The sequence below is a fragment of the Girardinichthys multiradiatus genome, chromosome X (genome assembly GCF_021462225.1).
Source record: "Girardinichthys multiradiatus isolate DD_20200921_A chromosome X, DD_fGirMul_XY1, whole genome shotgun sequence".
Lineage (NCBI taxonomy): Eukaryota > Metazoa > Chordata > Actinopteri > Cyprinodontiformes > Goodeidae > Girardinichthys > Girardinichthys multiradiatus.
The window spans coordinates 27,031,225-27,056,453 of record NC_061817.1 but is presented as its reverse complement, the minus strand read 5'-3'; the positions used below and the strand labels follow the sequence as shown (position 1 = coordinate 27,056,453).

The window sequence follows — 25,229 nt, the reverse complement described above, 5'->3', positions numbered from 1 at the left end:
TCTTACACCTTTTGTCTAAATCCTGAATTTATCCACGCAGATACTGTATAGCTTCTTCTTATAGGATTTTCCAGCTGTGTGCATCAGCACTCTGCGGTCAAAGCTGTGGCGCACTGTCAGAATATGGGTTTTTTCAACAATATCACATACAGCAGACTACAATCCTATTAAATGGCTCTAATAGAAAAAAAAAAAAAACCAAAGGCAAGTTTTTTTTCAAAAGATATGTAGTAAACACAGCAGTGAATAGTGATTAGGAAGCATGGAACAGTCAAGCCAACAAATGTACTTTCTCCTTTGTCCCCAGCATATGCTCCTAGCAGCTGCTTTTCAAGAAGAGGTGTGAATGCATAAATAAAAAAGGTTAAAATACTTACTGTCTCCCCCTTAGATCCCTTCTCACCAGCTGCACCCTAGGAGATGAGATAATGAATAACTAATGATAAAAACAAGTACATATAAAAGAACAAAACCATTTACGTTAAAAATATGGGATTATTCCAGTGCTGCTAAATATCCACCAGACATTTGCTTTGCAACAATTGTAAGGTGGTAATCATTGGTCGTTATTTTTTCCTATTTTTGACTTGTTCTCTGGAGATTCTCAGAGATGTATTCAACGAAAACAAATTCTGAGAGGAAATTTGACTATGATATTTATTTAGTATGTAAAGAACAAACTATGTTGAATAATGAAAATTACATATTCACTTATGCAGGAAGAGCAAGAGGGTGTAAAAGTTAAGCCACTTACAGACAGTCCAGGTGAACCTGGGGGGCCGATTGGACCAGATGGACCGACCACACCCTAGGATTTAATACAATCCCTCATTGCCAGATAAATTATCTTTGTTTGTAGGGAAGTATGTACATCTAATGCATCATAATGTGACAGATTGCCAGTTACCTCATCTCCTTTAGATCCTTGCAAACCTTGATTTCCTGGCAGGCCTCTGTCACCTTTCTCACCAAGTTCTCCTGGGGGTCCAATTAAACCAATCAACCCTCCATGGCCCTGCAGACAGAAAAAATGCTTCATCACCAATGTTCTCTGAGTTCTGATTAGAGCATATAGTCCTGACCATTAATAGCTGTACACTCACTTTTTCTCCTTTTTTTCCAGGATCTCCTTTTATTCCAGGTAGTCCTGGTGGACCCTAAAATGGTGTAAAGAGTTGGTCAGTTACAGCAGTGCTGTACATTCTAAATATTTTTATTTTACAGAAGAAAACTAATGATCATCACTATGGAAAAGTCTCTCATTTAATAAAATGTTCAATCATCTTACTATTGGCCCAGGTGGTCCAGTTTGTCCTGGTGGTCCATTCAAACCTTGTTCGCCCTTCAAAGCAGTAATGTGAGGTAAACATTATCATGGTGACATAGAAATAGTGAACCAATGGGTAAACAATATTTTGCTTCTGTGGTCCACCAATACTAACCGCAGGACCTGGAATGCCTCGAAGACCTTCTGGACCAGGCCTTCCTGGATGGCCTTGGGGTCCTACTGGCCCTGACTTTCCCACTGGACCCTGAGTTCCTTGGCCTCCCTTTGGAGCAAAAGAACAAAGAGGAACAAAGGTAAGTGATGAGTAAAAGAATAAATAAAAAGTATAGCATACAGACACTAAGTGTAACATTATATATCTTACTTTTACTCCTTTCATGCCTTGTTTTCCCTCTGTTCCTGCAGCACCAACATGACCCTAAAAGAGATAATAATTAATGTGGTTGAGACTGTGGTTGAAGATATTAGCTATTAGTAAGCACACAATATAGCTAAAAACATTTATATAGACACAACATATTAATCTCACCCTCCGACCAGGAGGGCCAGGAGGGCCAGGCTCTCCAGAGGCTCCTGGTGGTCCCTGCATAAAAATTGTACAAGTCAAAACAGAACCATCCACCTTACACTGTGACAATTAAAGAGGATGTATTCCATTTTTTTCATTATGCAACAGACTTGCCCCTAAGGTGCAATTAACAATAAATCTACTCTAGAAGATGGTCCTTTCAGAATCTCCATGGGAATTCTTTTTAAAATTCAGCATACATGAAGGTGGAGATAGTAAACACAGAGTCAACACTGGTTAACAATGGTCATAATGAGACAACTGAACTGGTAAACTTTCATGAAAGCAGGACATGGAACACAGACATGGAGTAGGTAGAAAACAGGAAAATCAAGGCAATGAACATAGAGTAGAACATGGATCCAGTGATGAGCAATGAAAATCAGAGTTCGAATACAGGCAGGTTGGAGAAATGACCAATCAACAAGAAGAGTTAACCGTGTTCAATGTGGAGCAGCTGGTGGCAGGGAAATCGCAGAACAACTGAAGGAAGACGGTTAATTAGTACAGATGAATAGGAACACAGAGAAATCCAGGGAAGTAACAGAAATATCAAAAACACATGAATGAGGCAAAAACCTGATCTACTATGAACGAACTGAAATAACCACAACAAGGGAACATAAACAGGGACACCGAGAAGAACTCAAACCTCAAACACAGCTGAATCATCACATAGGGATGATTTTGTCATACACAAATTTAAACAGTCACAACCCCCTTATTGTTGTTGTTCACCATTAAAAGATTTTTTGTTTGAAATAAACAGTGTGTGCTGTTGCATGTATATGTAGGGGGTTAATGCTCCTCTGGGACATGTTACAGAGGCTTTAATTATTAAAGATCTGTTAACATCACATACGACCTCAGACTTTGAAGTAATTTTTATTCAGTTTCATGGAGTAAACATCAAAATAATCACAAGTTATGGCTGTAGAACAATCTCGGTGGCACTTTTGCATTAGGAGGAGTGATCCTCTCTGTGTCAGCATACATAATTTAAAGAAATTGCTCAGTTTTGGATAGTGGAAACACACACAAACAGTCTGGATAAAAATTAATTAAGTTGCAGGGGAAACATGTTCCAGGCCCCATTGTTGAAATGCACCTCTAGACTTCTAAGAGCTTAAATAGAGGAACAATAGAAAAAAGATATACTGCTTACTGTTTTTCCAACTTCTCCATTGTCTCCTTTGGGTCCAGGTGAACCATCAACCCCCTGAGAGAAGAATTATAAATATGAAAAACTCTAATGACGTATCAATAACAGAATTCCTAACATTTTAAATAGAATAATTAAAACATTAACTCTTACATTAACACCAGGTTCTCCAGTGGAACCAGAATCTCCAGGAAATCCAAGAGGACCCTACGAGTAGAGAAACAGTATCAAAACCTTCGATTCACATTTAAGGACTGACTGACTTTATACCAGCTGTAAGGAAATGACAGATCTACTCACAAGGTTGCCTTTAGGTCCATCTTCTCCTGGTGTTCCTCTGGTTCCGGGAGGCCCTGCTGCACCGGGAGGACCAGCATCGCCTTTTTCACCCACGTCGCCTTTAGCACCCTGCAAATAAAATTGTTATAATGTTGAAGATAGTACAAAAAACAAACAAACCACGTTTTAGCTTCTGAGCCATAAAAATGTGGAAATGCGGAAATAAAGGAACAGTCACTCACTGGAAGGCCAGGCTCACCAACCGCCCCTGGGTCACCTACTTCTCCGTCCTCACCCTGACAACAGAGAGACAACATTTTCAATGATGAAACAAGCATGCAGACTGCCACTCCAGTCTATTGATTAACACACACACACAAACACACAAACCCACACACACACACATATATATATATATATATATATATATATATCTGCTGACCTTCTCTCCAACAAGACCTGGCTGACCAACTCCTCCAGGCAAGCCAGGTGGGCCCTGCGTGTGAGGGAAAAGGAAAACTTAAACTAAAACAAGGGCAGATTTTAAATATTTATTTGATTTCTGAAAATGTGATTCTATGGTATTTTCTGTTTGCTTGTCAGCATCTTTGCTCTCGCAATGCTAAAACTGGAACAAAAATATAACAGCACACAAACAAAGTACAGAAAGTCAGATGCTGCTCTAGTATCGTCTATGGATAATGCTTAAATAATAAAGGTCCCCATCTTTTCGTCAGTTGTTTTTGTTTATGCATGTACATGCTAGACCGGGTTTCTGAGGCAGAGGCAACCACACAGAGCTACTGAACCCCTGCTGTCACCAGATTTTCTTGAATCTAACTCTTTTTCATTCTTTCCTATCTTTTCTGTATCAATCTATTTATAGATTGCACTATCTCTGGAGTGCTGCATGTCCATGTTTCTTGTGATAAAGCACTAGCGTGAGTCTCACAGCTCTCTGCATTTGACTGCTGAATAATTGAGCAATATAAGAGACTGCAGAGGGACAGCCTTTACTAGAGGTAAATATAACTGCCTCTCTGGGATAATAGTCTTATGCCTCTTAATGATTCATGGAGCAGTAAATATAACTATTTCACAGGGATTACATTCTAATACTTTTCAATAATTAAATTTTCAAAAGCAGAGAAAAGTAAGTCTAAAGAAAATGTTAAAAGTCACGAGAAGATAAAAAATGGGTGCAACTGAAGTGATATTAGGATAATGCAGCCTTTTATACAATCTTATAATACAGTCTTGTTCGACCTACATTGCCACTGTTTTGGATCTCAAAACAGAGTTTCCATATGGTTTCTAACACAAAAATAAAAAATATTGCACCATCATTTCACATCTTTACAAAGCAAATAAAAAACTAAACATTATCATTAAAATATGACAAAATTATGCAAATGTATGCACATTTATGTATCATGAGCATGCTAGTTTGAATATGTGATGATGCTGATTACGCTGATTGCATTACAAAATTAAATTAAGGTTTTAGATGCATTTACTGATTTATCTAATTGGCAACAAATTATCTACATATGCTCCATTTGAAAGTTTTCATGAGGAAAAAGCATCTGTGTTATAATATAAACATAGCTACTAGCATGTATTAAAATGCACGTTAGTATTAACTAAAATAAAGGAAATAATATTGTTTTATATTGGGTTATCATCATGATCAATGACTATCTGTGTAAACTGATTGCCATTTGCAATCTAGCAAATGGCCTAATTCTAACACAGATACGTGATTAGAAATGATACCTCAGCTCCAGGGGATCCCTGAGGGCCTCGTGGGCCATGCTGTCCTGGAGGCCCCTGAAAAGAAAGAAAGGAAATGTTTCTATGTGGATCACATAAAACATTCAGCATTACAAAGTGAATGTAAGCTGTTGCCTCCTAAATTAAATAAGAGCTAGATGTCAGCCCATGTTAGACTGCTTGTGCAATGGCCGCAGCATCTCTGATTATTATCGAACTGACATGATGAAGATGTCCAGACAGGTCATTACCCTCAATATGACAAAAGCTCTGACTCTTTCCCGTTTCACCTCTCACTGCCTCTCTCTTATTGTCACTTATTAATAAAAACCTCTAGCCTGCAATATGCTCAAGCATATTCTCTAAGCCAGCGACAGCATGTGATTTGACTTGTCTGTGCAGCTTAAGAAAGCACAAAGCAATTAATCTTAACAGTCCTTGGCTTCAGTTTTAGTTGAGTTGATGTTGAGCTGTGCTCTGAATCACTCTGAAGTCTTAAAGGGAACCTTGTGTTGTCAAGACACTAAAACAGAGAGACAGACAATCTGCCCAGGGAGAGACTGTGTGGGACTGGAGGAAACACATATCCTTCTGGCACAGAAACATTTCAGCATTATAGGGGAGAACTCTGTGATCCGCAACATTGACACATGAATAAAACTTTCCTACTGAGTCCTCAGCATCTCCCCTCTCCTCTATCTCTCCCTCTTGTTTTGGTTCCATTTTAATGCATTCCCTCCTTGATCTGACTGTGGAGAAGGCAAGCTATAAAGAATCTTGTTGAGCGTGTGTTCATGGCTGACAGCGTCGCAAGATGACTGTCACAAAGGAGGATGCTCATTAGACAGCCAAGGCTGGGGCTAATCTGATTAGCAGCTGTCACACCGTCTTCCTGCTCACAATGAGCGCCCCGCCTCTTCCTTCCACTCCAATGCTCTTTTCTGTCACTACTTTTCTCTTTCATACTTATCCTTCCTTTTGCTCGCTGAGCCACCATGTTCATTCTCTTGGCTCATCTTTTTTCATGAAGTAGTAGAATTTTGATGCTCAAACAAACCAATTTGAAGTTTACATGTCAATTTATGTCTTTCGCCTCACCATCTTCGTTACTCATATAATTTTGTATAACATAACCAATGCTAAGATTTCACAGACTACAAAAGACATGGTTGATTTAAAACTCACTTAAGAATTATTGCTTTTATACTTAAGAATCCTTTAGTTGCTAATAGTAGTCTTGGGCAATGACTGTGATAAATCCCTTTTCTAATTTCTCCATTTGTCACTGTATGCGTTGGCTTCCTGGCTTGGATTACAACACTTATTACCAGAAGCTGAGGCATAATTAGCATTATTAGTTACACCTGTGTTTATTTCTGTAATGGCAAATCTAATTATCTGCTCTCACAAAGGCGTTTTCCAAGAAAAAACACAAATTTAGATGGAATGCTCAACATTAACCAAGCTATTGTACTGGAGAAGAAGCTTAAAGCATGAACTTGTCAGGCAAAGAATATACATTTCTTCCTAATTTATGTGCAGTTGCCTCAGTTTACCAGTCAAAATGCAAAGCCCAGATTATCTTATCTTTAAATATAAGTCTGAAAACTAGCTTGACAATAATGAGACTCGCTGCCAATCAGCACAAACTCATTCCCTCCTAGAAACCACTTGAGATTGGAGGAAGCCGATGTTAATGATCATCATCTGAGTTTGACATTCTGCAACACAATCAGCACAGCTGTTGCTAATTAACTAAATGTATGTAACTAATCAAAGTTTAATAAGCTCAGGTAGATTGTCCAGGTACTACATGTAGTTCACATGCAGGTGATACTGGTTTTACAATGCACACATTATAAAATCATGCATTGCATATAAGATGTAGTGTCATTATTTATGATGTAGTTGGACACAAATGAAGCAAGATGCTGGCAAGAACATAATGACCTTGGATATTTCAAGTGAAGCACAGTGAAAAGAAACAAATGGGAACAATGGGAGAAGACACTTGAATGACTGGCATATGAAAGAGGGGGAACTGCTGAAAAGCTGAAGGAAAAGAAGATGTAATAACACACTGAACCCCAAACTAACATTAGAAAACAGAAATCTGACAACTAAGCTAACCAACAGAATTCCCTCCAGTGGCGGTTCCCAGTTGCTGGGAGTAAAGAAAAATGTCTCAGAGTAAAGAAAAATAGACAGACTCGAAACAGGGTAGGGGAAGAAGCACTAGAATAAGGGGCACAGAAATCAACCAAACAAAACTAAGATTCTGTGGAGGACAATCCGAAGGTTGCTGGAGCCAACAAAGGGTCTCTGGGGGAGAAAACAGAGGCTGCCAGGTCCAGCAGAGAAACAGTGAACAGAATAGACATGATGCATACAAACCACAAACATAGAAAAACAGAAAACTAAACTGACACCTAAGGTAATCAGATCTCAAAGTTGTAGGATCCTCAAACTTTGTGGCTTTGTGAGAAAACTTCTCGGTTTGTAGGGAAGGTAGTTTATGTTCATGACTGTGTTACAATGGCACTGAAAAGCAGAAATCCTGTGGGGCAGGCTAGGATGCACTGTATCAACAGGTGACAGCATTTACAAACCAATGAGTGATCTACAAAACAAAATGGATAATATAATTTAGCATGCATAAAGATTTATTCATTACATGATATATTACCAACTTAGTTTGTGCATCATCACTGTTTTGAGAAACAAAGCAAACACATTTGTTTTTTGCCTGAATTCAGCTTACTATCATGTACTCTCATCATGAGTCCTGGTGTCCCAGGATACCAAAACTATTTTAAGTTCACTGGTGTCAAACTAAGGGAAAACAATAATAGTAACTGAATACAGTAGAACCTCTGAAAACAAATTTGATTCATTCAAACCAGTAGTTTGGTATCTTGAAAATTTGTACGTACAGGTTTCCCATTAAAAATAAATAAATGTAAAAGAATAACTTCCAATCCCCTACCTGACCCAATGAAAGTCATGAACAACACTCCATGTACCAAAACACTTTATTATAATAGTATCAGTGACAATAAACTGTTTAATAACATTTTAAAGGCATTATATTGTGACACATCAAAGAAACTGTAAATATTAAAGACAATGAACAGTTTCTGTGGGACATCCATACATTGGAGGAGTTGTGACCAACATGGTGAAGACTATTGACAGGTGGGTCGTTTGTTTTAGGCCCGGCATACATCGCACAATTTCAAAAATCATAGCAGACTTGAGCGTGTCCTCCGGTATGAGTGAGATATTACCATAGGATCTGCCACACGGCACGATGGAAGACACCACACTGCACACCTTGTTGTTGCAGCACAATCGCATCAGACAAATACGACAAACGTACCAGTCAATCAGTAAATGAGGAATAAGTTAAGGCTGGTGATACGCTTATTGATAAGGGCTGATGCTGAAAGAGGGAGAGGAGGAGGACAAAACAGAGACAGTGTAGAAGTGCAGAAACATGTACAAATTACCCACAAAATATCTGACACTTCTTGATATTCACCTGAAGTCGTCAGAGCATCATATCAACAGTCAATGGTGTTGTAACACTGAGCCAGAGACTTTCTTTTACATAAAAGATGTGGCTAAAAAGACCAGTAACGACAAATTGTAAACACAGCTGTAAAGAGAGAGCTTTTCTATTGCAATATATAGGGACAGACATCAGAGGGTGCTTTCTATTATACAACATTTCACACTGGGCCCATCCTCCAACACCCAAACATTTTCAGCAGCACTGGTATCCCTTAAATTATTATATTTAGAAGAGCTGGAAGCTGTGTCTTAAGGCTTGATTTTAACACATCTATCCACTGATTCCTGCTTCAGTCTATGCAGAATATTTTTATTGGACTTTTTTCCACATTGCACACACCTCTGTTGGGGCTCAGGAAAAGAGTGTCTCTTCACCACCATCGGCTTCTTTAGAAATGTCATAGCATACATACAGTAGCAACCCCTGCAGCCCACTTGCAAATGGCAAGAGGTGCATAGCAGGCTGGCCCATACACTTGTCATGACCATCCTGCATATTCATTTGTAGAACAAACGGGTATTTTGGACAATCATACACCATTTGCAGTCAGATGTGGTTATATTTTATGGCTCCTATATTTATTGCCTACCTGGAACATGTGCAGAGGTTATTGAGTGCAAAACTCACCATTGAACCAACATGTCCATTCTCTCCTTTCTCCCCAGGGAGTCCTGGCATTCCCTACAGAGTGACAAGCAAAAGAGGGAGAGATTTTAATTTCTAATGCACAAAGGTTATAGAGCTTTAAGATGTGAGACTATTATTATTTATACCTGTAATCCAGAGGGACCGGGTGGTCCCTTAAGGCCCCTAGATCCTTCATCACCTTTTGGTCCATTCAGGCCCATTTGACCTCGAGGACCTGGCTCACCATCTGTCCCCTGAAATATCCAGAAATAGTTAGCCCTACAGAAAGAAATACAAAAGACTAAGCATATGATTTAGGTATGTTTCATACAGATGGTCCTGGTTGGCCCACAGGTCCTTGAATCCCAACAGGTCCAGAAGGTCCCTGAAAGCAAATTCAACATAATTTTTCATTTACAGCACAGGATGAGTTGTCAAAAAAACAACTCATTAATATGCATCACTCCAATAAATAATGAGCTATATTGTTACCATACTCACAGAGATTCATAGTTAGGATGTCAGGCAAGGGTGATTTAATATACTTAGCTCAGCATTCAGAAAAATAAAGGTAGTATAATCTTAATCTTGTTAGTTATAGTTCTCCAACGTTTATCAAAAAGGAGACGGCCTCTGCGAATCATTTCAGGCAGTGAAATTGAGCTTTCCTGCTCCTTTACTTGTGATCTTTATCACACTCACAATATTTCAAGCGTACCCTAATGATATGGATGGTCAATTCATTTTGTTTTCCATATGGTGAAGCTGGTTGCCTACAGGCATGAGCTAGGACAGCTTAGCTCTGCAAAAACAAATCAATAAATCAATCTTTTATAAAATCAAGACTGTATCTGGCATCAAGGTAGACAGACTATACTGATGGAGTAGGAACCTGTGTTTGTATGACTTTCAGCAGTTTAATGGGTGGAGTATTTAATCTGCAAGACCTCCAGCTGCAATCTGGAGGTCATGCGCATTTTCAGAGTGGATTTCTGGTGCTATCACCCTTGAGTTGATCAAAGTGAAAGAAGAATTTCATTGAGACAAAAAAAGGAAGACTTATTTTCATCTAAGGCTAGAATCTTGGGGGTGGGGGGTTTGACAGAAGGCAATAATGTATATATATATATATATATATATATATATATATATATATGTGTGTGTGTGTGTGTGTGTGTATATATATAAATGACTGCAGCCCGTTTGAGCTCTCTACATATTTGTATTTATTATATATTTATATTCGCAATTTTTTAAATCTTTTTTCTTTATCTTTTGTGACTGTCTCTGCATCTTTCTTATTTCTCCATCTTTCTCTCTCTCTTTATCACATCTTTTATCTGTTTCTGTCTCTTTCCATCTTTGAATCTTTAACTATTGTTTTTCTCTGTATATCTATCATGTATGTATGTTATTACCAAGCTCTCACTTTTAGAACCAGGGGGATTATTTCACCTCCAACAGCCCAGCCAGATCAGACACACGAAGTGTTGCCATTAAAACGCAATTTGGCGCTTTAAAAAAAAACGCAGATATCCGTGCCTGCTTTCCAGGTTTTAGCAGCATGTTTTTTTTAAGAGTTCGCTGTCTGGAGCGGATGTTCACCTGAGAGCACGTAACTCAGCGTGTCAGCATCAGTGTGGGTGACACAGAGTATGAGGTGTGTGTTTTCATCCAGCTTCTGTCAAGTTTGGTCATAGAAAGTAGCGACGATGCAGGGACAGAAATCGCTCATGACATGATCTAATAAAATGAAAGACATCAACTTTGAAAACGTACTATTACTACCTTGTTGGCGGGGCTGGGCGCCCCCCTTGGATAATGGTGGTGAAACCCTGCTCAGTCAAACTTGTTAGCAAAAATAGAATGTACAGCAAATGATTATTAAATGAAAATTATTTTGTTTAATATCTTTAACTTGAAAATTTAGTTCTAAGGCTTTTATTCTTTTCAGCTCAACTTAAACATAAAGATAACTCTGTAGACGTGAAAGTGAATAAGTAAATAAATACAAAATCTCTTAAATAAGACCCCAAACAACAGACATTTAAACCTAAAAATTCAACAACAGAAATTATATTCAGGCTCACTAAATCAGTTTTACTTTGTTTTCCTCATTTAGCTGAGCTTTAATGAGACACCTCAGATTGCCTGTCCTTGGTAATCTTAGATAGATCAGCAGAGTGGAAACAGCTGTTACTTTTCTATTTCTAGCGTAGCAGAGCGTTGTCCAGGTGAACAGCAATCCCTTTCCCACCTGTAGTTGTTTTATTGTGCGCTTTCTGCTCTTTTGGTTGATGAAAGCTTGGTGTATTTTGCACCTGGGTCCTAATAAAGCATCACACATCCAAGACTTATCCCTACTAACTGATGATATTTATCCCTCATCTTGGAAATAAAATATTAAATGTTTCCACGTACCCCCTGCAATGCGCTCATGTACCACTAGGGGTACGAGTACCCCCGGTTGGGAATCACTATTGTAAGCTAATAAGTTGTTAAGACTATATGAGTGTGGCTGAGCGATAAGGGAGCATGAATAAGCAGGAAGAAAATTTTACCACATGTGTTTCAGATAATCTTGTAACCAACTAACTACAAATACTACCCCTCAGAAATCAAAGGTGAAAAGCCTTGTGGTCCTTGGGTGAAGTGCTCCCTTAGTACTATACCACAACCACACCTCACCAGATCATGAGCAGAGATGCAAAAAAGTAAAATTTTTATACAATTTTACTGCATGTCTAACTTATTTGGTCAGTCAATGCATGAGGAGGGTTATATCATAGATAGTAATGAATGATAGTTAACCGAAGTGTTGTTTAAAATTGGTCCTTAACACAATGTTAGTGTTAGTGTCTATTGAGTAAAAAAATCTCACTTACAGCTTCTCCTTTGTCTCCTTTGCTGCCCTTTTGGCCCGGTCCACCTGGCTCTCCCTACAGATTCAAATGTATAAAATAACTGATGAGTAACTTAGTCAGAAATCAGCATGAACTTTACAGTAGAGCTGCAGTCCAGACTTACTGTCTAATGCAACTACCTTGTCTCCGTCCTCCCCGGGAGGCCCTGGAGGTCCCGCAATCCCAGGCAACCCTGCAGGTCCTGGTTCCCCATCTCGCCCAGTAGGCCCAACGGTTCCCTTCTCTCCCTAATGAACAGATAGGAAAACAGCACACATCTAGCAATTGCCCAAGTGGTACCTATTGCTCTCATATTGCGGCATGACACATTGATTAATGTGTCACATCAAGCAGCAAAATCACTTCCAAGATGGAGTTTGCATTTTATCGCTCAAACTGTCTTCATCCTCTTTCTCATAATGACACTTTCAAAACATTTTTATACCTAGTGGTAGGAGGTGAGGGTGGACTGAATAACAAATTAGCAATTTTCCAGCTCTTACTGGCATGCCTTTCTCTCCACTCGGCCCACCAGGGCCCACACCGCCTGGTCGTCCTGGTGGGCCAATTGCTCCAGCGAGCCCAGCAGGACCCCTCTCTCCTGTAGCACCCTGAAAATAAAAAGAGCTGAGATGAGCTGAAGTGAGAATATCACATGAATCACTGTTTTATTTAATGCAGCGGTCACGATCAATAGTCACCATGGAAACAGCCTACTGTTTTATGAGTCTTAAATTCTATACTACAGCAACAAAGGTCAGGAATAGATATGAAAAGCAATTTTCCAAAATGAAACTTACAGTAAGCCCTGCAACACCAGGTAGCCCTTCTCCACCCTTAAGACCAGCAGGGCCCTGTGAAAAAAAAACACCATCACAAGTAACAACTGCCTTCTACCATCTAATGGGTTTGTAATTACTTTAGCTTCTGTTGCAGAAGTTTATTTCTCTAACACTTCACAAGAGATTCTGCTGTTAAAAGTTAAAGCAGGTGAGGACACAAAATATCTGGAAGTTTCTGTTACCGTTCCACCAGGGGTCCCTCTGCTTCCGCTGAAGCCTTTAAGGCCAGCAGGGCCACTCTTCCCTACGGTTCCTGATGGACCTGGATCTCCCTAATACCCACACATGCACACACTTGTGATTAGATGCATGACAAGTAGCTAGAAGATACAAGCTGTCACAAATCACACGAAAACAGCAAGCCATACTAAGAAAGTGTATCGGTCATTTATGTCTCGTAATGCACTTGATGCCTCAAGCTTTCCTCTGTAAGTTATCAGTTAATTGGAAGTCAGGCTGTGGGGATTAGACTGTGGGGATAACATATTCTGGCACTGAAAAAAAAGTGCTTGGGATTTATCTAACAGTATTATTCATGGTATTAGGTGACCTGACAATATGATGAATAGCACTCACCTTGGCACCCTCCTTTCCAGCAGTTCCTGGTAAACCATGCTCACCTGGTGGTCCTGGTGAGCCTGGATGACCTCTATCTCCAGCTGGCCCTGTCTCACCAGATTTCCCCTGCAGATAAAACACACTATGTAACAGCTAATGAAAAATATCTCGTATGAAGAAGGCTTACTGACAAAAAAAAATAAAATAAAAATCAACAGCTGTGGAATGCCTTTGATTGATCTGGTTACCTGTGGCCCAACAACTCCTGGGGAACCAGGAGGTCCAGTCTTGCCTTGAAAACCCTGGAAAAAGGATAAGTTAGATAGTCTGCTCAACATCAGTTAAACTGTATCAGAGTGAGGTCCAGGAATAAAGGTATGTTTTATTAGAATTAATAGATCATGTTTAATCTCAGCATGATCTATTCAATGAATACACTCTTAATAACATTTTATGCCCTCTTTGAGGCATTTTCAGATAGAAAAATGACTTACTGGTTCTCCTCTCTGACCTGGATGGCCTGGTAATCCATCCTTTCCGGGTAGACCCTGAAAACATATGTTTTTTTCTCTTACATCACTGAAATAACCTAAAATAGTTCAGATGAAATGTACACAGAGAAAAACGAGTAACATTAAATCAAAAGACAAGCCCTTAAACTACTCACATTGGGTCCTTTAGGTCCTGTCTCTCCATTTTGACCCTGTGGCCCTTGAGGACCCTACAAAATAAAAGCACAGTTTCTGAAATTTCCACTCCAAAAGGTTTACCAGCTTACAGATTTTCTGCAGTCAGTTTCATACAGTAAACAAATCTTCACCTGTTCTCCGGGAGATCCTGGAGGACCATCTTGTCCAGCTGATCCCTGCCAGATGGAAGAATCAAAAGACAAATAGAAACTCATCTTAATGTCATTCACTTAAATATAATTTTTCTGTTTAAATCTCCCACGTTTGTTTTTGTGGGTGAGAAGAGAAACCGAGGCACCCCTTGCCAGACCGTATGTTTTTACAGTGCCAGATGGTCTGTCATGTAGAAGTGAAATGGAACAGCCCGGTCCATCTCAGTCGACGCATTCATCCATACTCTATGAGGCAGTCAGGTGTGTTTATGTATGTATAACTGCATGTGCATGTCTGTGTTTTTGCCACAAAACTCACCTTTTCTCCAGGCTTTCCAGTTGGCCCCCTTGCTCCTCTTCCCCCCCGGGATCCCTTTGGAATACAAGCATCTGTCTAATTAGCACATATATGTCTAGAGGTGGAAGATAAATATCTGATGATCTGAAAACCCAGTGGAAATCTGCTGGTTTGAGTCACTCCCACAACTTGTAATTACCTTGTGGTATCTAATTGGACAAAAACATTGTGCAAAAATTTAACATGCTTACATTCGGACCTCTTTGACCCCCAGAACCTGGCTGACCAGCAGGACCCTATTGTAAAGGTCAATGGTTATTTATCAATTAGATGTTTGATAATATCACCAACAAGGAGCTGTGTACAATGTGATGTAGACTAAAATGTTAGTATTTAAAAGTATTCACCCTTCTTCCTTTTTCTCCTAGGGATCCGGCCACACCAGGGAAGCCAAGTGATCCCTGAAGACACAAGGGGAAGTTAATCAGCCTCAGCGCTTCATTTATCATATGTCATCCCTGATGTCTCATTAACTTATAATTAACCACTGTATGGAATTAAAGCAAATCTAATCCATGAGCCCAACACAGCCTTAAATACATCATTCATCAACATGTAATGAATTGATGTCACTAATGAACTATAAATAAAATAGTCTTTCTGAATATGCCATTTATCATACTTTATTTTTAATAAGACAGGAAACAGTCCAGCAAAGGCACATATCTAGCAGCCTAAAGCTCTGATAAAGAGATGAGAGAATACATTTCACTGATGGTAATAGCGCCTTAATGTAAAACCACCTTAGAGCCTTGTCGTCCAGGGTAACCGGGCAGACCAGGTACCCCGAGTTTACCCTGAAAAGAGAAGAAGAAGAGGAAAAAAACAGAAGGATTTAAAAAAAAGGTTTATTTGCACTTTTGCCACAGCAGAGTGCTACAAATAGAGCACTCTCCACACTTACTTGCACCCATGATAAAGATGTGTAAAAGGTCTAAAAATGAATTAATCTTTTATTGCAGTAGCATAATCTGATGCTGGACAGTTTAGGAAACCTAACCTTTATTTTAGGTGCATCTATTTAATAGGAAAAAATCCCACCCTAAGTAATAATCTTATTTTTGACAAAATCTCAGGAGCAATGCCTTTTAGCACCTCTAACAGTATTAAATGTAGCTGAAGCATTATTGCCCTTTTTCCTTTGCCTTAAATTAAACAAGGTGTCCAGGTATGTTTTATTACTAACACAAACTAATAACTTTCCATTGATTTTAAGTATAATGTGTCACTTCAGCTCATTTCTTTTATAAGCCCTTTAGAATGGAAAAAAATAAGAGCGCAAACCATTTAGGTGAGGTGATTGTTTGATTTTTTGAGTCAAGAAATGTATCAAATAAACCGTATTTCCTGACTTGTGTATCTAGTCAGAGCAATAATTTGAAAAGCTTAAAACAACTAGAATTCTGACATACGAGGCTGGATAAGGACCCAAGTTGGTCTTGGTACCATGCACAGTGAGGAGGATTGTAACAGACATAGGTATAAAAAAAAACACCCACTTTCGGAAAACTTCAGCAAAGAGTGACATCCCTATGTCTACATCCCATCCATGAAGCAATATCTGAATTGGTATCAGTCTTTTGAGAGTCATGACAATAAAAGCCTTTTCTTTCCTACCATCAGGAACCTCAGCTTGTGGAGTTGTTAAATATTATTGGGATTTCAACTGGAGCCATGTGCTTTGATCAGATGAAACTTGAGTTTTTATACAGTAAACGAACCAGGTGGATCTGGCATTAAATAAAAAATGAATATAAGGAAAAGAACTTCATTTGAAGCACGGTGGGGGATATGTGTTTTTCTGTCAACGTTCATGAAAATGTAAAATGTTAAAATGCAATGAATCATGATCTCTTTGAAACATAGAGACCATAAAGGTCTGTTGCTGTCGGTAAACTGAAAATTTATTTTTTTTGTCCTTTTTTTAAACTTTGTCTAAGTGGCCATACCAGATTATAACCCTAAGGTAATTCAGATCTGTAGTCACTTGGCAGATCAAAATAAGAAGGGGGAAGCTTAATAACAGTTTGGGGCTGACAGTTAAGATCTGTCAGCCCCCAGCATGCAACAGTATAAGACATATGGAACAGAATCATGGCATGAATAAATATTTGGCTGCATCCAGGGAAAGACAGTTTCTATTGAGTAAAACATTAATTAAATTATGTTTCTTACAGTTCAAATTTGGATTCAGAATCAGGCCAACATATTCATATTCATTAACGATTTTAATTTGTTCACCTTTTACAAGAATATCAATAGTAGGTATTTCTACAATCATTTCAGAAAAAAAAAATTTCTCTCTTGTATTTACATTTAAACTCAAACATGATTGATCTAGCCAACTTTAATATCATTTGTAACACATTTATTAGCTTGGCATCCGAAACGTCAGCTGATTTAGCATATACTTGCACAGCAGTGTAATTTGCATTGTTTGCACCTATGTCAAGTTGCTTCATTAGATCCTTAATATAAAGGCTACATAACAAATGGCCTAATAGTGATCATTGTGGATCACCCATAGTACACGTTGAATGAAGTGCATAAAGTATACATTCAGCAGTATGATGATCAAAAATGTTATACCAAATCCACAGAGAAGTGGTTTACCAAACACAAAATCAACCCTATTGCATGACTATCTCACTCAGACCTAACACCTATAAGAAAACCCATTGGTTGAGCTGAAGAGAAGACAGTATAAAAGAACCTGGAAGTCTGGAAGATCTAAAGAGATAATGTAATGAGTAATGGTCAATGATTCCTTCAATAACATGCTCAACCTTATGAAATAGTTGTACACAAGATTTTATGTACGAAATATGTTTCTTAACATAGGATTTTACCCACAAACTAAATGTACTCAAATTATGGGTAGGATTTGTTTAAGATTACTAGCAGATTATGCTACTTGATCTAATTAATTTAAGGATGTTTGTACAGCTTTACCAAAGGTGTCAATAAGAGTAGGGGTGTGATTGATGTAATAAATTGTACAGGTATAAAAATATGTATGTTCAGTATTATTATTGTGAAACACGCAATATGAATGTTTTGTTATAAGTAAAAAATGCAAACATTCAACAGTTATAGGCTACATATTTTTAAAAGTTAGAAGCTTAAGAAGAGTTTTAAAAATTATTCTGACTAGGTAGGCTGTTTGACCCCCTTATCCACAGCTTATATCGCCAAATTTAGTCAAGGACAAATGTAAAAACAAAAAAAACATACCTTCTCCCCTGCTATGCCAGGGGCTCCTGGATCTCCTATAGGTCCAGACTGACCCTTTGATCCTTCCAGTCCATCTTCTCCACGAGGACCTGGAGCACCATTATCACCCTAAAGTCCATAATGAAAGGAAGAACATGACACATTCACATTTTTTGCAGATAACTGCAGGATAGCAGCAACAACTATTATAATTAAATAGGATTCTCACACTGTCTCCTTTAACACCCATGTCACCCTTTGCTCCTGGAAAGCCATCTTCTCCCTAACATTCAGCAAGGAGAGGTGACAACCAGTGACTGCTTTTAAATCTTATCATTGCAATATAGTTTGAGAAACCAGTTACAATAAACAGTTTGCTAACTGGAAGACTTATTGATTTCTCTTACTTTTTCTCCTTTGTTCCCCTTTAGACCTCTAACCCCATCTGCTCCCTATAAAAAAGACAGAGAATGAAATTACAAGAGTCACAAGCAAATTCTGAAGAACATGCTCTGAACCTAACATCGGACCTCTGCTTAACATGTATTTAGAGAAGGAAGTCAACATAAAACTCTTAAGGTATAAATACAAATCTATTGATTTTCTCTTGACATAACACTGGGTTGTTTTTAATCTTTATTGTCCCTAATATTTGCTTATCCCTGCCGATTTTTAATAAAAACAAAAGCATCCCCTCAACAACGCTAAGCCAAACACTAAGAAGAAATTCATTTTAACTGTTCAAAATACACTGCTGCAGACTCAGCTTTGTTTTTTTCTCCTAAACTTCATGTTTTCCCCACTCTGTTGTTAGAGGTCCCCTTGAGAACCGAGGAACTCCCCTTCCACTATTCACTTGTCAGTTATAGACTCTAAAAGCTTGTCCGTCAATGCACAAAGATGAAGCAGAAGAGGAAATGAATATATTAGTGAACATCAGAGATCATGGAACATTTATACCCCACCTTGACTCCACGACTGCCTGGGTATCCAATAGGTCCCTGGGTGCCAATTAAACCCTACATAAAAAATAACAAAATGAATTCTGTTATCGGGTTGGAATAAAAAATAAAATGCCATTATAAAGTAACTGTGTTCCATCTTTTAAGGTAAGAGAAAATGCAAATGTTTCTGAGTGTACGGCCTCTGCCTCTAATGGGCTAATACTTTAATAAAGATGATAACATTACAGGAACAGAGTGGTTGTAATGACAAGCCTCATTTTGAGTGAATGCACTGCTACAGCAGACCAGAAACAAATGGGTAGCTTTAAAATCTCAATATAACACCATAGCAGATGAGCCTCAGACATGCAGCTACCCACTTGGATGCCTTTTTCCCCTGGGGGGCCCTCTCTTCCTGGGTGACCCTAAAGCAGAAAGATAGGTTTTACATGCATGAGCACTACTAGAAATGCATCATTTCTAATCTCTTCTTAACAGAATTTTCTGAATGCAACCAACAAATGAGAAGGTGTCACTGAGAGTATGAAATCATTATGAATTATCATTGTGTCACAAATCTCTGCAGAAACAATGCAAAAGGCAACATGTGAAGCTCATACAAATGTGTTTGACTGCAGTGAAAAATTAAGTCCTGGTAATGAGAAAAGCCTCCCTGTAAGAAGACCTGTAGTCTTTCAGTGTTTGGCTCATTGTTGCAATAAACAGCAAAAATATGATAACAGATCAGAATGTGTTTCAAAATGCAACTGTTGAATTGAGACCTGGGTATCCTGTGTGCTTTGTGTTAATACAGGTGCTGTAAGAAAATATTTGATTGAAGTAATTTAAAAACTGCTTTTTGTTTTAACTCAGGTTAGTATGATACAAAGATATCTGTAATGGGGCAAACACTTTTGCATAGCACTTTATGTGCCTTGAAATATTTATATGTTTATTAGTGCTTACTTACAGGAGGACCATCAATGCCTGGTAGTCCCTGCAAGCCCTGTTTACCCGGAGGACCCTGCAAGGAACATGAACAGGGAAAAATATTGAACCTGTTGAGATATACTTAAGGGGCCAATTTACCACTGGACAGGTTACATATCATATTTAAGAGTATGTTTTATTTCTCTTCTGCTTCCTGCTACATGATAGGCACTAACATAGGCTTTCTACAGTCTTAAATGCCTTTGTCTGTTTGCTGAGTATTGATTTCCTGTCTAGACCCGTCTTTACAGAACTGTAGCCAGAAGTGGTTGGGTCATGCTGTCCTGCTGGGCCTGCATCCCCTGGGAGTGCAATGACAGAGGTCAAGGGGTCACAGCTTTATTTCTTAAATTAACTTGGAGACATGTTATCTACCTTTTCTCCTGGCAAACCAATAGGACCCTGAGGACCAGGAAACCCCTGAAACCAAGCAAAGCATCAATCAGATTTGGTGACAGTTGTTTTGAAAATGGCTAGGAGTCAAGATACTGCTTCAATCTTCACTATATAACTGTGTGTATAAAGTGTCTCTGAGAGTAAATAATATAGGTGAAAAGATTTATTAGCATGTGGAAAAAATAAATAATTATTCAGTTTCCTTTATTTGGATGAATAAAATGTTCAATGGCTTTAAGGCCAAACAACTTTCCAACTTCCAGCACACATCAAATAAAACCCAACTCTATATGTGACAAACTTTAAAATGTTACCTATAAATGAAGTATTTCCATACACTGTAGAAAAAGACATATTTTTTTTCACTGTCTTAAAGTAAATTGTATTAAACCTTTCTTCCTTTAGGTTACTTAGGGTTGTTCAAATTAATCTATTTGCTAAATATCATAATTTGTTTTGAAAACATTCTTTCGTTTTTTGTCAGACATTTTCATAAAGTTATTTAATATTTGGCAGAATTATCTTTTAAACTACAGGTGTTGGACAATGAAATTGAAACACCTGTCATTTTAGTGTGGGAGGTTTCATGGCTAAATTGGACCAGCCTGGTAGCCAGTCTTCATTGATTGCACATTGCACCAGTAAGAGCAGAGTGTGAAGGTTTAATTAGCAGGGTAAGAGCACAGTTTTGCTCAAAATATTGAAATGCACACAACATTATGGGTGACATACCAGAGTTCAAAAGAGGACAAATTGTTGGTGCATGTCTTGTTGGCGCATCTGTGACCAAGACAGCAAGTCTTTGTGATGTATCAAGAGCCACGGTATCCAGGGTAATGTCAGCATACCACCAAGAAGGACAAACCACATCCAACAGGATTAACTGTGGATGCAAGAGGAAGCTGTCTGAAAGGGATGTTTGGGTGCTAACCCGGATTGTATCCAAAAAACATAAAATCACGGCTGCCCAAATCACAGCAGAATTAAATGTTCACCTCAACTCTCCTGTTTCCACCAGAACTGTCCATCGGGAGCTCCACAAGGTCAATATACACGGCCGGGCTGCTATAGCCAAACCTTTGGTCACTCATGCCAATGCCAAACATCGGTTTCAATGGTGCAAGGAGCGCAAATCTTGGGCTGTGGACAATGTGAAACATGTATTGTTCTCTGATGAGTCCACCTTTACTGTTTTCCCCACATCCAGGAAAGTTACAGTGTGGAGAAGCTCCAAAGAAGCATACCACCCAGACTGTTGCATGCCCACAGTGAAGCATGGGGGTGGATCAGTGATGGTTTGGGCTGCCATATCATGGCATTCTCTTGGTCCAATACTTGTGCTAGATGGGCGCGTCATTGCCAAGGACTACCGAACCATTCTTGAGGACCATGTGCATCCAATGGTTCAAACATTGTATCTTGAAGGCGGTGTCGTGTACCAGGATGACAATGCACCAATACACACAGCAAGACTGGTGAAAGATTGGTTTGATGAACATGGAAGTGAAGTTGAACATCTCCCATGGCCTGCACAGTCACCAGATCTAAATATTATTGAGCCACTTTGGGGTGTTTTGGAGGAGCGAGTCAGGAAACGTTTTCCTCCACCAGTATCACGTAGTGACCTGGCCACTATCCTGCAAGAAGAATGGCTTAAAATCCCTCTGACCACTGTGCAGGACTTGTATATGTCATTCTCAAGACGAATTGACGCTGTATTGGCCGCAAAAGGAGGCCCTACACCATACTAATAAATGATTGTGGTCTAAAACCAGGTGTTTCAGTTTTATTGTCCAACCCCTGTACATGACTTGGTGTAATTGTTTGGGGTATCCCTCCACAAGTTTCTGACAGTAGTTTGCTGAACCTTGAACCATTCCCCCTGACAGAACTAATGTAACCAAGTCAAGTTTGAGAACTTGCTTACACTCACCTTTTCAGTTCTGCACTCAAATTTCTATGGGACTGAGATCAGGGCTTTGTGATGGCCACTCCAAAACATTGACTTATTGTCCTTAAGGCACTTTGTAACAAAACTGGCACAATCATTATAGTCATTGAATATTTTGAAGACACATTTATGCACGAACTTTAACTTCTTGAAGCTAAAATATGACATGACAAAAACTGAATGCATATACAAACTGCACTTTGGCTTTTTAATGCTGCTTTTGCAGTAATGTCTTCTTCCATGCCGAGTGGCCTTTCAGCCCATGTCTTTACAGTACTCATTTCACTATGGATGATGACTCTCTCAATAGCTTCAGCCAGCATCTTCACAAGGTCATTATCTAGGTTTTCTCAAATAATTTAAAGGCATACTAATAGTGTACGTACACTTTAGAATTTGAAAAAAGTAATGAAAATTTATTTCATTCGTTATTCTGATATTCAGCAAATAGGCATAATTTATGTAATCCTTAATGTCCCAAAACAGAAGATGTTTACTCCAATTTAATATCAAAAAGTGGGAAAAATGATGTGTTAAGCCTTTTAATGCAGTCTATGTGAACATTTGGTTTTAACTGTATCTTTTACCTGTGTTGTGTAACTTTAGTGGAGTTATAAAACATGCAATGAGTGGATTAGGTCTCATGGCAACTGAAAGGCATTTGTTTGCACCTGAACTCCTGGATTTCCTTGTTGACCTGGGGGCCCAATTTCTCCAGGTGGACCCTAGTAACACATACAACAGTGAACATACTTTGTATATATGTTCTTCATTAGAAGCTGTAATAAATAAAAGCCTTTCAGTTTCATCAATAAAGTACACTCTGGCACATCATTTTGTATTTATGTTACTGTAACTATTAAAAAGATCTCTTACATGATTTCATATTTAACCACAGAAGACTGACAAACAATCTGAAGTGAAGCAGAAAGACTGACCAGGTTGCCTTTTGACCCTTGCACTCCATCAATTCCACTAATCCCCTGAAAAAATAGCCACAGATGAAAAATAAGATTTTAATAAAAGATTTTGGAGTTTCCCGTAAATTGTCGTGTTTGCTTGACAATATTGGTGATTCCAGTTTTCATAGAGGTTGATTTGACTAACCTGCTGGCCAGGTTGGCCAGGTGGCCCCCTTGGCCCAACAAGACCTCTGGGACCCTGCAGATAAAACACAGCAAACATTCAGCAGTTAACCTGGATTCATTATGTGGCTGAGTAAGAGTGGAATACTAAACCATAAATCAAAACTAAGGAGAGGGGGAAAATGTGGAAACAGTAAGACATTAACAATGTATTTCAATGACTGAACATGTCTGATTTGTATGTGTCTGCCATGAAGACTGTGCTCGCCAGCTTGTGCTTGTGTGATCTGCTTTTGTCAGCCTCCCTCTTTGTAGGCTGGCCAAGCCACCTGTTCCAAAGCCACATCTGTGATCTCCTGGGAAGTGATTGATATGGAAATATAATCATTCGGGCCAGGATTTTGTCTCTTACCTTGCCGAAACTCTCTTCCCTCTTTGCTCGCTCAATCTATCTCATCCCATTCACCACCAACCACATTTCCGTCTTTTGTTTGTCTCCTGCTGTTACTCTATTTCTCATCACTCCCTGCCTCTCTTCAAAACAGCCAAGACCATTCTTTCCCAATGTTTATGTGCTTTATCAGACTTTTCCCTTACATGGTACATGGCAGCTCTATTTCCTCAAGCAGTGAGAAATCCATTTGGAGAGACAAAACCCTGCTGAGCCCTAACCTCACTTACTGGGAGAAAGATAGCAGTGAGTCATAACCAATTAACCATTTTTACAGCAGATGAACCAAACAATGACACCTTCTACAAAAGAATTGAGAAGTTTTGGTCTGCTGGAAGACTGCCAGTTTTCTAGATTCCTCGCAGAAATCAGTGAGAATCTTGGTTACAGATTCTGATTGCAAACTGGAGTGCAGTGCAAATCAAATTGTGTGTTGTATGTGTTTTTTGATAGTAACGATCAAAGTGGAATGCTGTGGAAGTTATTATATATATATTTTTTTGTTTTAGTTTTGATACAGTGGGATCAACAATGATCAGCACCGCTGGTAAAGATTTCTAAAACAAAACATCACTGATATGGTTGTTATGAAGATCCATTGACCCCAATATGCAACTTTTTGCTGCAGTGTGAAAGCAGTCAGTTTTTAGAGACTTGTTGTTATTTACCATCCTGCTCAATGTGCGTGGTGGCAACCACCAAGTCATTTCACATGTCACATAAGACCCATAGTAAAGACATTAACAGGATTCCCAGAGGAAACTTGGAAGGAAGAGAGAAGAGGTACGTTTTGCATCATGTCTTTTTTAAAGAACTGGTCATAATATTTCATATTTATTACAGAACAGCTGCATATTAATGGACGACTTCCACTAGTGGCCTGGTGCACATCCGTTTTGTGGAGCGAGTTTGCAGATTTCTTGACTTGCTGTTGTTTTTTTCTAGTTGCAGCATTTTTCCTTTGCATTTGTGTTCTTGGTTGTTGGGTTTTGCTTCTCTCTATTTACTGTGCTGAAAACACTTTTCTTTTGCAGTGTTTCTCTGTAATTCAGCAAATGAAAAAAACAGAACAGTGGTGAACCTTCCTAGGAGTGGCTGGCCAACCAAAATCACTCCAACAGTGCATCGACAACTCATCTAGGAGATCACAAAATAATCTAGAACAAAATCTAAAGCACTTCAGGCCTGATTTGCCTCAGTTATTATCAGTGTTCATGATTCAGATGCAAATCTGATTGAGATGCTGAGGCATATTCGTGGTGGAAAACCCTCCATTGTGGCTGAATTCAAACACTTCTGCAAAGAGGGGTGAGCCGAAAATCTTCCCCAGGGATATAAAAGACTAATTTACAATATATTTTTTCATTCAACAAATGAAATCTTTTGAAAACTGTTTTTGCACCAGGTTATATTTATTTTGATATTA

At 38.8% G+C, this 25,229-nt stretch overlaps 1 protein-coding gene across 1 annotated transcript in view; it reads right to left on the bottom strand.

The window, feature by feature from the left end:
* LOC124863509 (collagen alpha-1(XI) chain-like) overlaps positions 1-25,229 on the bottom strand; it is a 74,730-nt gene that overhangs the window by 11,794 nt on the left and 37,707 nt on the right. Inside the window, exons 21-61 of the mRNA XM_047357902.1 lie at positions 23,375-23,428; positions 23,206-23,250; positions 22,939-22,992; positions 20,296-20,340; positions 19,901-19,954; positions 19,311-19,355; positions 18,952-19,005; positions 18,394-18,438; positions 18,216-18,269; positions 18,008-18,115; positions 15,517-15,570; positions 15,121-15,174; positions 14,965-15,009; positions 14,735-14,788; positions 14,395-14,439; positions 14,242-14,295; positions 14,069-14,122; positions 13,823-13,876; positions 13,593-13,700; positions 13,199-13,288; positions 12,975-13,028; positions 12,678-12,785; positions 12,315-12,422; positions 12,157-12,210; positions 9,603-9,656; positions 9,418-9,525; positions 9,272-9,325; positions 5,074-5,127; positions 3,740-3,793; positions 3,540-3,593; positions 3,319-3,426; positions 3,172-3,225; positions 3,022-3,075; positions 1,818-1,871; positions 1,653-1,706; positions 1,443-1,550; positions 1,289-1,342; positions 1,104-1,157; positions 908-1,015; positions 755-808; positions 378-413 (exon numbers count right to left, since the gene is read on the bottom strand). Coding sequence (XP_047213858.1) covers positions 378-413; positions 755-808; positions 908-1,015; positions 1,104-1,157; positions 1,289-1,342; positions 1,443-1,550; positions 1,653-1,706; positions 1,818-1,871; positions 3,022-3,075; positions 3,172-3,225; positions 3,319-3,426; positions 3,540-3,593; positions 3,740-3,793; positions 5,074-5,127; positions 9,272-9,325; positions 9,418-9,525; positions 9,603-9,656; positions 12,157-12,210; positions 12,315-12,422; positions 12,678-12,785; positions 12,975-13,028; positions 13,199-13,288; positions 13,593-13,700; positions 13,823-13,876; positions 14,069-14,122; positions 14,242-14,295; positions 14,395-14,439; positions 14,735-14,788; positions 14,965-15,009; positions 15,121-15,174; positions 15,517-15,570; positions 18,008-18,115; positions 18,216-18,269; positions 18,394-18,438; positions 18,952-19,005; positions 19,311-19,355; positions 19,901-19,954; positions 20,296-20,340; positions 22,939-22,992; positions 23,206-23,250; positions 23,375-23,428 — 2,610 coding nt within the window. The remainder of the gene's footprint in view (positions 1-377; positions 414-754; positions 809-907; positions 1,016-1,103; positions 1,158-1,288; positions 1,343-1,442; positions 1,551-1,652; positions 1,707-1,817; positions 1,872-3,021; positions 3,076-3,171; positions 3,226-3,318; positions 3,427-3,539; positions 3,594-3,739; positions 3,794-5,073; positions 5,128-9,271; positions 9,326-9,417; positions 9,526-9,602; positions 9,657-12,156; positions 12,211-12,314; positions 12,423-12,677; positions 12,786-12,974; positions 13,029-13,198; positions 13,289-13,592; positions 13,701-13,822; positions 13,877-14,068; positions 14,123-14,241; positions 14,296-14,394; positions 14,440-14,734; positions 14,789-14,964; positions 15,010-15,120; positions 15,175-15,516; positions 15,571-18,007; positions 18,116-18,215; positions 18,270-18,393; positions 18,439-18,951; positions 19,006-19,310; positions 19,356-19,900; positions 19,955-20,295; positions 20,341-22,938; positions 22,993-23,205; positions 23,251-23,374; positions 23,429-25,229) is intronic.